The sequence below is a fragment of the Carassius auratus genome, unplaced genomic scaffold, assembly GCF_003368295.1.
Source record: "Carassius auratus strain Wakin unplaced genomic scaffold, ASM336829v1 scaf_tig00032943, whole genome shotgun sequence".
Taxonomy (NCBI): Eukaryota; Metazoa; Chordata; class Actinopteri; order Cypriniformes; family Cyprinidae; genus Carassius; species Carassius auratus.
This window is the reverse complement of record NW_020526038.1, coordinates 193,010-206,210: the sequence shown is the minus strand read 5'-3', so window position 1 is coordinate 206,210 and position 13,201 is coordinate 193,010. Positions and strand designations below refer to the sequence as shown.

At 43.5% G+C, this 13,201-nt stretch overlaps 1 protein-coding gene across 1 annotated transcript in view; it reads right to left on the bottom strand.

The window, feature by feature from the left end:
• Nucleotides 1-9,083: 9,083 nt before the first annotated feature.
• The window catches only part of LOC113081044 (NACHT, LRR and PYD domains-containing protein 3-like), a 68,396-nt gene continuing 64,278 nt past the window's right edge, over nucleotides 9,084-13,201 (bottom strand). The window contains exons 7-8 of the mRNA XM_026253098.1: nucleotides 10,982-11,028; nucleotides 9,084-10,900 (exon numbers count right to left, since the gene is read on the bottom strand). Of these exons, the coding sequence (XP_026108883.1) occupies nucleotides 10,323-10,900; nucleotides 10,982-11,028 (625 nt within the window). The 3' untranslated portion in view covers nucleotides 9,084-10,322. The remainder of the gene's footprint in view (nucleotides 10,901-10,981; nucleotides 11,029-13,201) is intronic.

Genomic DNA, 13,201 nt, shown 5'->3' with positions numbered 1-13,201 from the left:
AACAATCCCCCACATATCATCACTGAACGCAATCCCCAGATCCTCCTCCCATAGCGCTTTAATTGACGACAAAGAAACCAATCTAAGTCAGTGGATCTGAGCATTAATAAATGAAATCATACCCATCAAAGCAGGAGCTGGTTTTAAAAAAAATATCAAGGGATGTGTCAGAGGGCATAGAGGGAAACTGAGGGAACCTATGAAAAAAAAATTACGTATCTGCAAGTACCTAAAAAAAAGTGTTGATTTGGGAGGGAAAATTTTTTGGACAACTGTTCAAATAAGGGAAAGTGTTCTCAATGTAGAGATCCATAAATGTTTTAATGCCCTTATTAGACCAAGCCTTAAATGCATGATCAATTAACGATGGAGGAAAGGAGTGGTTAGCTGTTATTGGTGCCAAAATAGAATTTGTTTTAAAACAAATTCAGGTCAACGGAATGTCTAAGCTAATTCCAAATCTTTACACTTTTGGTTTAATTTTTTATAGGTGATTTAATAGGCGAATGAGCCAAAGCTGAAAGTAAAACAGGCTTGCAGGAAGAATGCTCCATTCCCAACCAAACTGATGATAATAAATGTGAACCAGAATGTAGCCAAAACGTCTCGGTTAAATATGTAACCCTGGTTCCCTGAACGAGGGAACAGAGACGTTACTTCAGAAATTTGCATCGCGAGCTCCAACCCGCAGAGCGGGTATATAAGGAGCGGCGCATGCAATTCACATTCAAGTCTCTGCTGAGGAGCCGCCCCAGTGACCCGGACGTTCAGCAGAACAGCGATGTGGCAAGGGGATGTAATGTCTTCGTCTTACATACGTAACTGAGACATTCCCTTTTAGTTGGTCACATTCTACATTATGTCAGAAAGAGACTGATGAATGGGGTCCCCAACAAAACGCCACATGGATGTCTTCCAGTGACCCGTGTGAGTGATAGCACCCTGTTGTGAGGCCAGCATGAGTGAGGGCCTATAGCTAACACAGAATACACTGGGTAGCATATTGCAGCTGGATGTATGCTAGCAGGCTGCCTGCTCGTAGGAGGACTTACAAAGGCAGGTATCAACCAAGGTGGTGGTACACATGAATTCTGAGGTACCCAGCCCGCAGGGTTGAAGTTTCAATGACAGAGCTGGCAAGGGGCTTGCCAAGGGAAAGTTACATACTACGAAGAAACTTCCTGTATTCATACACATGTGGGATTGCCCAGAAAGGGGAATCACAACCCATGGACGCACCTAGTCCCACACAGGGCTGACCAAAGGGCATGTACGCAAGTGCTGGACATCAACAGTGCTGGAGGAAAGTAGGGTTCTGAACTGAGGAACTCACCTGAGCGGACTGACACTAAGCAGGTCCTTTCTGGCCCAAAGAGGCGAGTACCCGGGAGGACACGGGCTCTACACGGAGATTATAAAATCTCGCAAATGTGTTAGGTGTTGCCCAACCCGCAGCTCTACAGATGTCTGCCCGGGAGGAAGCTACACTCCTAGGTGAATGAGCTCTCACCCCTAGGGTGCATGGCAGGTCTTGAACCTGATAAGCCAGGACAATAGCATCCACTATCCAGTGGGATAACCTCTGCTTAGAGACAGCCTTTCCCTTCTGCTGGTCTCCGTAACAGACAAAGAGCTGGTAGGAGGTCCTCAGGCACTGAGTTCTGTCTATGTAGGAACGGAGCGCACTTACTGAACAGAGCAGTGCCAGGCTGGGTCTGCCTCCTCGTATATACCCGCGTATATAATCCAAAGGCAGAGACGAGGAAACCAGGCAAAGATCATACGAAATAAGACAAAATATGGCAATGGGAAAAACGCTCGGTAAGGCAGACAGGCTGGCAATACTTCGCAACATGATAGTGGTTGCGGCCATGCTTATATATGTCACAAACAGGAAGTACAGGTGAAGCAGAGGGAGCGTATCACAGTCAGTACTCGGGAGAGGGCTCCCTCTGCTGGCGTGGCGTTACAGAATCCCCCCCCCCACGAGCGCCTCCTGGTGCTCTATGAGAACGTCCCCGTGGTCGCGGTGCTGGACGATCGGGTCTGGCTCGATGAAATTCCTGAATTAACGAGGGATCCAGTATCTCTCCTCTGGACCGTATCCCTCCCAGTCCACCAAGTATTGAAGCTGACCCCCTCTTCGTCTGGAGTCCAACAACTCCTTTACCGCATAAGCTGGAATTCCATCAATGTCCAGCGGTGGAGGTGGCTCCCGGTTCTCGACGTTGGGGTCAGTATTCGGGTGGAACGGAGGGAAACATGGAAGGAGGGAGAGATACGGTAGTTAACAGGCAGCTCCAGTTCATAAGTGACCGCATTTATCTGTCTCAAGATTTTAAATGGGCCTACGTACCGTGGGCTGAGTTTCTTTCTGGGCAGCCGCAACTTGAGGTCCCGAGTGGAGAGCCAGACCCTTTGTCCCGGTTGATGTGGATGTGGACGACGTCTTCGATTGGCCTGAATTTCCTGACTCCTGATGGCCCTTTGCAGACGTACATGAGCACTGTCCCATACCCTCTCGCTCCGACGAATCCAGTCGTCAACTGCAGGTACTAGTGGCGGTTCTCCAGACCACGGGAACATGGGGGGTTGGTATCCTAGCACACACTGGAACGGAGAAAGGCCTGTGGATGAATGTCTCAAAGAGTTTTGAGCGTACTCTGCCCATGGAAGGAACTCTGACCACCGATGCTGCTCACGTCCACAGTAGGATCTTAGGTATCTTCCAATCTCCTGATTCAATCTCTCCACTTGTCCATTCGATTGAGGGTGGTAACCTGAAGTTAAACTGACATTGATATCCAGTTGTTTACAGAAAGCTTTCCATACCTGGGACGTGAATTGTGTTCCACGGTCTGAGACAATATCCTCGGGGATGCCGTAAATCCTGAAGACATTGTGGAACATTGCTTGGGCTGTATCCATGGCTGTGGGAAGACCTTTCAGCGGTATGAGTCTACATGCCTTAGAGAAGCGGTCAATAATTACGAGGATAGTAGTGAAACCTTCAGATGGGGGGAGATCAGTGACAAAGTCAATGGATAAGTGTGACCAAGGTCTCTGTGGTATGGGTAAGGGTTGCAGCAAACCTGATGGGAGTTCCTTAGGGGTTTTTGACTGTGCACACACAGGACATGACTTGACATAATTTGCTACATCCTTGACCATAGCAGGCCACCAGAAAGAATTCTGCGTGAGGTGCAGTGTGCGAGAGATACCTGGGTGTCCGGAACATAATGAAGAATTGACCCACTGCAAGACTCTTGGTCGAATCCTGGATGGAACATAGTGTCGATTAGCAGGACAGCCTTGAGGCGTAGGTTCGTTGTGTTGTTCCCTTTGAATCTCCTCCATTATGTCCCACATGACTGGTGCTATGATGATGGATGGTGGCAGGATAGATTCGGGTTGATGATCGGTCAATGAATGGTCATGCCTTCTAGACAGGGCATCAGCCTTACTGTTCTTACTGCCAGGGCGGCAAGTCACTGCAAATTGGAACCTGGTAAAAAACAAGGACCAGCGAGCCTGGCGAGGATTTTTTGGCACTCTTTATGTATTCGAGGTTCTTATGATCAGTGATTACCTGGAAGGGGTGAGCAGAACCCTCCAACCAGTGCCTCCATTCTTCAATGGCTGCCTTCATAGCCAGTAGCTCTTGTTTCCGACATCATAGTTTCGTTCAGCATCCGTGAGTTTTCTGGAAAAATAAGCACAGGGGAAGAGCTTGCCTGGTTGTCCGTGGCGTTGAGAGAGCACTGCACCGATCCCACAATCGGAGGCATCAACTTCCAGTATAAATGGTAAGTCGGGGTCAGTCGGGGTCTGACGTGACCCTTGTGTTCCTCTTCAGACTTGGAGTAAATTAGGATATTGTCAATGTAGACAATCACAAATTTGTTCAAGAGGTCCCTGAAAATGTCATTCATGAATGACTGGATTACCGCAGGTGCATTTGCTAGCCCATACGGCATAACCTGGTATTCATAGTGACCCTAGTGGTCAGAAATGCAGTCTTCCATTCATCACCCTCCCGGATCCTGATAAGGTTATAGGCACTTCTTAAATCTAATTTAGTGTAGATCTTGGCTTCTCTGAGTTGCTCCAGTGCTGCAGGAACTAATGGCAGTGGATAGCGAAACTTGATGGTAACATTGTTCAAACCTCTATAATCGATACAGGGGCTTAGTCCTCCATCCTTTTTCTCCACGAAGAAGAATCCTGCTGCCGCTGGGGAAGTGGATGGACGGATAAACCCAGAGCTGAGAGCTTCCTCAATATATGCATCCATGGCTTGATTTTCCGGAAGTGACAGTGGATAGACCTTACTTTTGGGTAGCATGGCATTGGGTAACAATTCTATGGCGCAGTCCCAATGACGATGAGGTGGTAGTTGAGTGGCCCTGGTTTTGCTGAAGACCTCTTGAAGATCCTGATAATGGGGTGGTATGGTGACATGCTTACTCTCTGGACTTTCGACACTGGTAGTGAGACAAGGTTTAGAGAGGACATTATTCAGACATGTAGATTAGCAGAATTGTGACCAACGTTTGATCTCGCCACTCTGCCAGGAGATGGCTGGGTCATGAACAGATAACCAGGGGTATCCAAGTATGATTTCGTCTTCCAGTGGGTTTATTGTTCACTGCTTTTACCTCAATAGGTGGGTCACATGGTAGGACGGGGATGTGGTATGTATTAGCAAGATCCCGATGAATGAGGTTTAGTGCCGAGCCAGAGTTAATCAGCGCTGAGAATTCAAACAAGTTGTTTCCAGTAGTTATCTTAACCACAGTAGTGAGATTTTTAATATTGTGCTTGGAAACACTCACCCGACCGTTATCTGTGTAGTCCCTCCGGGCTTTGAGTGGACACATTGCGTTGTGATGAGCTGCACTACCGCAGTAGAAACATAATTTCTGGGTGAATCTTCTAGATCTCTCTTCTGATGACAGCCTGGTAAATCCTAGTTGCATGGGCTCAGAATTGGCATGATCATTAAAAGGACATGATTCAAACATCTGTGTAGTTAGAGAGATAGGCATGACATTCGTAGACTTGGATTGAGGGCAGTGAGTGCGGATGAGGTTATCGATCCTGAGAGCCAACGTGACGTAATCAGAAAAGGAATAATCCTCACCTTTTCAAGCGAGCTCTGCCTGTAGCTCCAGACTTAAGCTGCGACGAAACATTGCCTTAAGTGCAACGTCGTTCAATCCACTCTGAGCAGCAATTGTCCTGAGTTCGATAGCATGGTCGGCGGCCGATTTGCGGCCTTGAGTGAGTTGTATTAGCTGAGTGGAAACATCCTTGCCTCCTGCTGGGTAATCAAACACATCTCTGAGTTGTTTTATGAAGTAGAGAAAAGATGTTTGTAACATACGGTCGGTTTCCCAAACTGCTGCGGCCCACTCGAGCAATGACATGAGGAATGCACACTTCTTCTCATCAGAGTCAATGCTATCCTCTTGATACATGAAAAAGATTTCAACTTGTCGAATGAAACCCTTACATTGTTCTGCAGAACCGTTGAATTTATCAGGAAGAGCAAAATGTACCTTTGCGGGCTTGGGTGGTGGTAGCGATCGTAGATACTGTGTGAGATAGTCGTTAGCCACTTGAGCTTTAGCCAGTTGGTCACGGTACTCCGTGAGAACGTTGCTCTGATAAGCCAACGCGGCCTGTAGATCTGTTACTTCTGCTGGATTCTTCAGTGGCGAAGTATTATGTAATGACGCGGAGGCGGCGTTAGAATCCATGTGCAGTTTAATAACATCCACAGCAGACAAATCCAAACAGTAGGCAGAGAATCGTAATCGTAGAAGGCAGTGAATCATACACAGATAGGCAGTCCAATCCAAACAACAAGACAGTGGGCAAATCCAAAGGCAAAGACGAGGAAACCAGGCAAAGATCATACACAATAAGACAAACTATGGCAATGGGAAAAACGCTCGGTAAGGCAGACAGGCTGGCAATACTTCGCAACATGATAGTGGTTGCGGCCATGCTTATATATGTCACAAACAGGAAGTACAGGTGAAGCAGAGGGAGCGGATCACAGTCAGTACTCGGGAGAGGGCTCCCTCTGCTGGCGTGGCGTTACAATGTGTGTGTGTGTGTGTGTGTTTTTGTGTAATGACAATTGTTTAATAGCAATAGCGTGCAGTAAGAAACTTGATAAATGTGCCTTTAATTAATAAATTGCGCTGTCTGCAGCCTTAGTCTGAAACAAAGAAACAGAATCAACGGAATTTGTTTTAGTGAACAGAGACAACAACACACAGACAAAATAAGTCAAGTCAAGTCACCTTTATTTATATAGCGCTTTAAACAAAATACATTGCGTCAAAGCAACTGAACAACATTCATTAGGAAAACAGTGTGTCAATAATGCAAAATAACAGTTAATGGCAGTTCATAATTGAATTCAGTGATGTCATCTCTGTTCAGTTTAAATAGTGTCTGTGCATTTATTTGCAATCAAGTCAATGATATCGCTGTAGATGAAGTGAACCATACTAAACAAGCCAGAGGCGACACCGGGCAAAGAACCAAAACTCCATCGGTGAAAGAATGGAGAAAAAAACCTTGGGAGAAACCAGGCTCAGTTGGGGGCCAGTTCTCCTCTGACCAGAAGAAGCCAGCAGTTTAATTCCAGGCTGCAGCAAAAATAAATTCATTAATAATAAATTAATCAATAAATAAAAAAATACGTATATGTAAATATAAATAGACAAAAACTGAAATAGAAATCGAAAAATAAGTAAATTGAAGTGAACAGTTGTACTATAGATGATAGAATGGAATAGAATAGAATGAGATGCAGGGATGTAGGATGGAGGTGGTAAAAAATATATATAAGGTTATTTCACATTTTTACTGGGACCATTTAACTGTTCATGAGGTATATTGCTTAGGGACAGAAACTGTTCTTGTGCCTGGCTGTCCTGGTGTTTGCAGCTCTGAAGCACCGGCCAGATAGCAAAAGTTTAAAAAGGGGTTACTTTGGATGTGAGGGATCCAGAGTGATTTTCTGAGCCCTTTCTTCACTCACTTTTCCTCAAAGAAAACATTGTGATCATGTGTAATGAATCATAATTCATTATGATGTACCCATGGCCATAGCCAGGCTTTGAAAATTCCAGGGGGTTTCTATAATAACCCCCTTATTATAGAATTTGTGCTATAATAACCTATAGTCCAAATAAATAAATAAAATAAAACGAAATTATTTAAAATATTTTGGAAATTAGAAACGATAAAGTTATAGCTGACCCTAAACCACAGCTTCCTACTTTATTAACTTTCTAAAGCAGGGATAGGCAACTCTGCCCCGAAACAACTGATTGCCTTGTTCAGGTGTGTTTAATTAGGGTTGGAGCTAAACTCTGCAGGATAGTGGCCCTCCAGGACTGAAGTCAAAGAACAAGTCAAAAACTGCTTATTATAGCTGGATCTGGCAACACGGCTGGGTCTCCAACACTGAAGACTCATTCACTTCGGAAGCATCTCGCAGCGATCATTTTCATACCACGAACGCTAAACATAATGAAGTATGTGCAAACATTCATATGAGGAGACCAGCAGCAAGTCAATCAGAGAACAAATTATATTCAAACATGAAAATATTACAGAGGACAGAACCTCGGTGACCTCATAGCTGGCTACGGCCATGGATGTACCCTCTTAGTTAATGTCTTAATGCATTGTTCATCCATGAAGTCAAAATAGAAAGGCTTTTAGTTAACTTTTTAGTTCATGATAACTATTGAGATATTAATGCATGAAGTAACGCAAAATGTTTTTAATTCATTAAAAAAGGTTTAAATTCATGTTAATTTGGGTACCTTTAATGTAAATTGTTAATAACTTTGCTTAGTTTAAAAAATAAAATGTCAATCTTTCTATAGATATATCTCTCATGTCTTTGTGTTGAATATTTGCAGTTAAGAATACAGTTCATTTTAATGTTGCATTTCTAAAGGAAGATTACGGAGACCAAGGCTGCTGACATCGCACCTTGTTTGTTTATTTTATAAATGCAGAAAGTTTTGTTGTTATTATTATGTGTGTATACAAATAAAAGCAGACCTTTACAGATTTGACTGATGTATTGCTCTTATCTGTGCAATCAAAACTGAAAGTATATGTAACAATATAGAAACTTCACAATCGGGAAGAAGGAGACTGGAGGAACTGGTGAACATTCCAAATGAAAGCCTTAATAATAAAATAACCACAAAACAGCTCGACAGCCCCTTAGGGAAGACTGCTGTGCACAAACAAAAACCAAACACAAAATAAAGTCCAGGCTTGGTCCTCTCTCATCCTACACTGTTGTCGATCCTCTTTTGTATCCCTCCGAACTCCTCCGTCGTACTCAAGACCTGTGAGTGGACCACTCCACCAGCCTCGCTCTGTTTCCAAAGCTCTCGGCACCACCCCACTCCTCACAGTATAATTTACATTTTTTTTAGGATTATATTATGATGACCCGAGAGGGTTAATAAATATTCTGTTGATCACTTACCTCTCGTCTCTGGCCTGTTTTGCAATAGCGTCTGGTGGTTCTTTGCCTCCACGTCATACATTTAAAATCTTTAAATGCATGGCACACCGTTGATTATCACTTACAGCATTTTGTACAGAGGTAAATGTTGTGGTGTTTTATCATTATGAAAAAGCCAGAAATAGCTTGAATAATTGTTTATTCTCTTCATGTTTAATCACTCAAAATATCTCTATCTGCATTTTATTCAATTACCAGTAGATGATTTGTTTCTCCATATTAGGGATTTCCTGGGACACAATAAGTTTAATTACTTCTATGAGTCTTATAGGAGAACTTTCTGTGCAAGGGCAACTGGGGCTACAGGTATGAATAAAGCACATTACACATTGGCATTATGGAATGCTAAACATTTTGACTTAAAACAGAAAACAAATACTACTCTATTATAAAAAAATATTTTTAGTAAACATACTATCTATAAATTTTTATCAGGATGAGCACACTTTGGAATAAAAGCCCAGCAGAATGTAAACATAATAATAAACAGAGAGGTGTCACCAGTTAATCAGTTGATTTAATTTCAGTTAGTTTCCAGTTAATTCCACATTTTAGGGCTAGCAAATTAATTGCAAATCGGTACAGTGGAAACATCTGCAACATAACAAGAATGGGGGTGCTGAACAGGTTTGTGGTATTGCCCCCTTTTGCTCTCATTGTGGATCAAAAAGTCCTACAGACTGCATGAGTAATGAGGCACTTTCACAGAAATAAAAAAATTGCCACAAGTGGTGAGCTAACTTTTTTGGGAGTTCAGGTAGAGTGTTGTATCTTAAGACGTGCATTAATAAGACCATCTTTCATAGTTGCAGGTTCTGTAGTCTTCTGTTTAATGACATGAGGCAATCAACATTAAGGCAGAATTCTACAACCTACACTGGTATGTCAACCAGATAGTTCCTGGCATAGTACTATCATATGTGTACTTTTCATTTTTAAATATTATAGTTATCACCTTCATGCGGACGTGTTAGAGAATTGGCAAGGTTTAGAAAGTCTCACAACTACACAATCTAACCAATGACATGTTCTGTGTGAGTATACAAAACCAAAGTCATGTGGTCACACAAAACATAACAAGAACACAATGAGCCAATGAGAACTCATGTTCACATAAGACACCACTATAGCACATGGCCTGTAAGAACACTCACAGGCCACATGCTACATCAAACATGACAGATCTGGGGTGCCCTGTGACCTGTAACCCAATCAGAGTTTGCCATCTGGAAGGACATATAAATTTTGAAAATGCTCCACGAAAAGCTGAGGATCAAGGAGTGAGGAAGCTTCCAGAGGTCACAGTAAATTTAATTTGTTAACCTTTGGAGATTTTAAGTAAACCAAACATATCACATTTTCAACAGGACATCTTGCTTTATTCATATTTATTATGAATATCTTAAACAAACCTTTAAACTTAAAGGCATATTATCTGAGTGCAGCTGATTGTGCTTTGAAGTGAAGCTTGAGTAATCAAGAATATTCCAATGTATGAATAAGCTTTCGTTTGATTAACTTACTGCTCAGTTTCTTTATTTGTATCCTTCCCTTACATCCTAAGTGGGGTGGAAGTAAGATGCAAGGAAGGGAAGCAAAGCAAGAAAATTAGGATGTGCAAATAAGAAATGAGGAGCTGCGCTAAAGTTGTGGCTGAGAGCCAGAGCTGAGCAGTAATGCATACCCCAGAGTCTTCAGCACACTCATATCCCACTTCAGCAAGGGGTAGACCAGACAGTCTTTTTTTTCATTCAAGTGTGTGTGTAATATCTCTGTTGATGCTCACAGGCTTTTCATTCTCACACAGAAACACTGAGGAGTTCAAACCATAAACACCAAATCCAGCATAGAGAGACTCTGTGAATGTGAAGCTGAATGTATGAATGTGTGTGAGTGTGTGAGTGTCAGAAATGCTGTAGTAGGACAGAGTGCCGGCTAACATGTCCAAATACACTCCAACTCTTCTACAGGAGCGTGAAGGGACACGTATTCCAGTGAACATATTATTGTGCCAGACAATGAATGCATCATCAGAGCAAATCAGACACCAGGACTTTTCATTGCGTCCAAACACAGCGTCAATCCCTCCTTTCCTGCTGATTCCTTTGTATGTTATTGATATTACAGCATCTCCACTCCATTCAACCTCCCAGTAACAGCGTCCAGACAGACTCTCTCTACACAGAACCTGAGACCACTCATCAAATCTCTCTGGAAGATCGGGATATGGCTGATACTCTGTCACATGTGTCACCTTTCTGTTCTCCTCAGACAGAGTGAGACGAGTGTTTGCTGTGTTTGTATCCAGTGTAAGATCACAGAAATCTGAACATAAAAAGAGAGACATTTATAGCAATACAACAATCACAAAGGTGTGTGGCTGCGTGTCTGTACGTGGGGACGTACATTTGCGTAGTCCTGCTGTAATCCTGAACTCTCCTCCATGATCCAGGCTATAAAACACACAGTCACATTCAATTAGTAAACAGAAAAAGCAGTGAGAGAGCAATGCAGGGTTGGACAATAATCAGTATAATACTATATGCTAAAACCTGCTTTAAACAATGTGCTAAAACAGGTAAGAAAGATATTAAAACATGCCATCAGTGTGCAAAGTATCAACATATTAAAACATGCCAGAAACATAATAAAACATGTTAGCAAAATGCTAAAACATGCTAGAGTGTTAAAATACAATTTTAAAACAAATTTCATTATTTATTTTTTCATTTGCAAATGCTAGCTGAAAAGTCATTTGTGTTTTTGTCTCTTATGCCCTGTTTGCACGGGATAAGTACAGGTCCTTCTCAAAAAAAATGCATATTGTGATAAAGTTCATTATTTCCATAATGTAATGAAAAAAAATAAACTTTCATATATTTTAGATTAATTGCACACCAACTGAAATATTTCAGGTCTTTTATTGTTTTAATACTGATAATTTTGGCATACAGCTCATGAAAACCAAAAATTCCTATCTCAAAAAATTAGCATATTATGAAATGGTTCTCTAAACAAGCTATTAACCTAATCATCTGAATCAACTAATTCACTCTAAACACCTGCAAAAGATTCCTGAGGCTTTTAAAAACTCCCAGCCTGGTTCATTACTCAAAACCGCAATCATGAGTATGGCTGCTGACCAGAAGGCCATCATTGACACACTCAAGCAAGAGGGTAAGGCACAAAAATAAATTTCTGAACGAATAGGCTGTTCCCGGAGTGCTGTATCAAGGTATCTCATTGGGAAGTCTGTGGGAAGGAAAAAGTGTGGCAAAAAATGCTGCACAACGAGAAGAGGTGTCCGGACCCTGAGGAAGATTGTGGAGAAGGACCGATTCCAGACTTTGGGGGACCTGCGGAAGCAGTGGACTGAGTCTGGATTAGAAACATCCAGAGCCACCGTGCACAGGCGTGTGCAGGAAATGGGCTACAGGTGCCCCATTCCCCAGGTCAAGCCACTTTTGAACCAGAAACAGCAGCAGAAGTGCCTGACCTGTTAGTGTAAGAGAGTGTAAGAGAGTCAAGCTTTTTTATATATATATATTGCATGTTAGCCAACAATAAATTAATTAAAACGGGGGGTATTCCAAAAATCAGGTTATGTGACATTCCGGGGTATGTTGAAGGGTCAGTAAGCAGATAAACTCAGAACTCTATTCCAAAAACAAAGGTAAATTTCAGGGAAGTTAAGTAGCATGTCACACCCCTGGACTCTTTATGTGTGTTTTTGCCCCTGTGACCCAGTTTCTGTCTCCCATGTTTGGTTTGATTAGTTCCCAGGTGTCTAGTTTTCCCTCCACATGTGTTCCGTGTCCCTGTTAATTTAGTTATTCCATGCAACCCTCCTTCGTCCTTGGTTTCCTCATCCAGCCCTGAGGGGGCTTCCAATGTTCCCCAGAGCTCTCTCCAGTGTCGGCTCCAGCCCCAGAGCTCGCTCCAGTGCCCGCTTCTAGAATGTGCCCTCCTGTGGCCACTCCTCCAGAATGCATGCCCTCACACCCGCCCCTGCCGTCGTCTGGCAGCTCCTCTGCTTGCCCTCAGCCCACCATCACTGTGATGCGAGCTCCGCGGGACTGTCAATCTCAAGCGTTTACATGCTCTGACTCTTCCTCACCTCCGCCTTCAGCCTCCGAGGCCTAGACTCCGTCTCAGCCCGTAGACCACCATGGCTCTTAGCTCCTCCTCTCTGTCGTGGCCCAGCAGTCCACAAGCTCCGCCTGGCTTACTTGTCACTCCGGCTCCGCCTTGGTCTGGCGTTGACCATCCTGCGCCCTCAGGACTTCACTCCTCTGGCTTCACCTCGTCCCTTCGTCCCTCTGGCTCGGTCAGGCTCCTTCATCTCCTCGGCTCCACCTCAGTTCTCTTTCACTCTGGCTCCACCACTATCTTAGTGTCGGTCGCCAGAGCCATCAGTTCTGCCTCGAACCTCCGGATCCTCCCCATCACCCTGGATCTTTGGCTCTCCATCTCCTCCCCTTGCTCCTCCTCCACCTGATTCGCTGCTGTGGGTCGACCCCCTGGACTCGCCAGCCTTTCCTCCTCCATGGCTCCTCCCACCGTCGGCTCAACCTTGAGCTGTTATTAGCCTTATTAATTACTTCATTATCTAATTGCTTCAGTGTT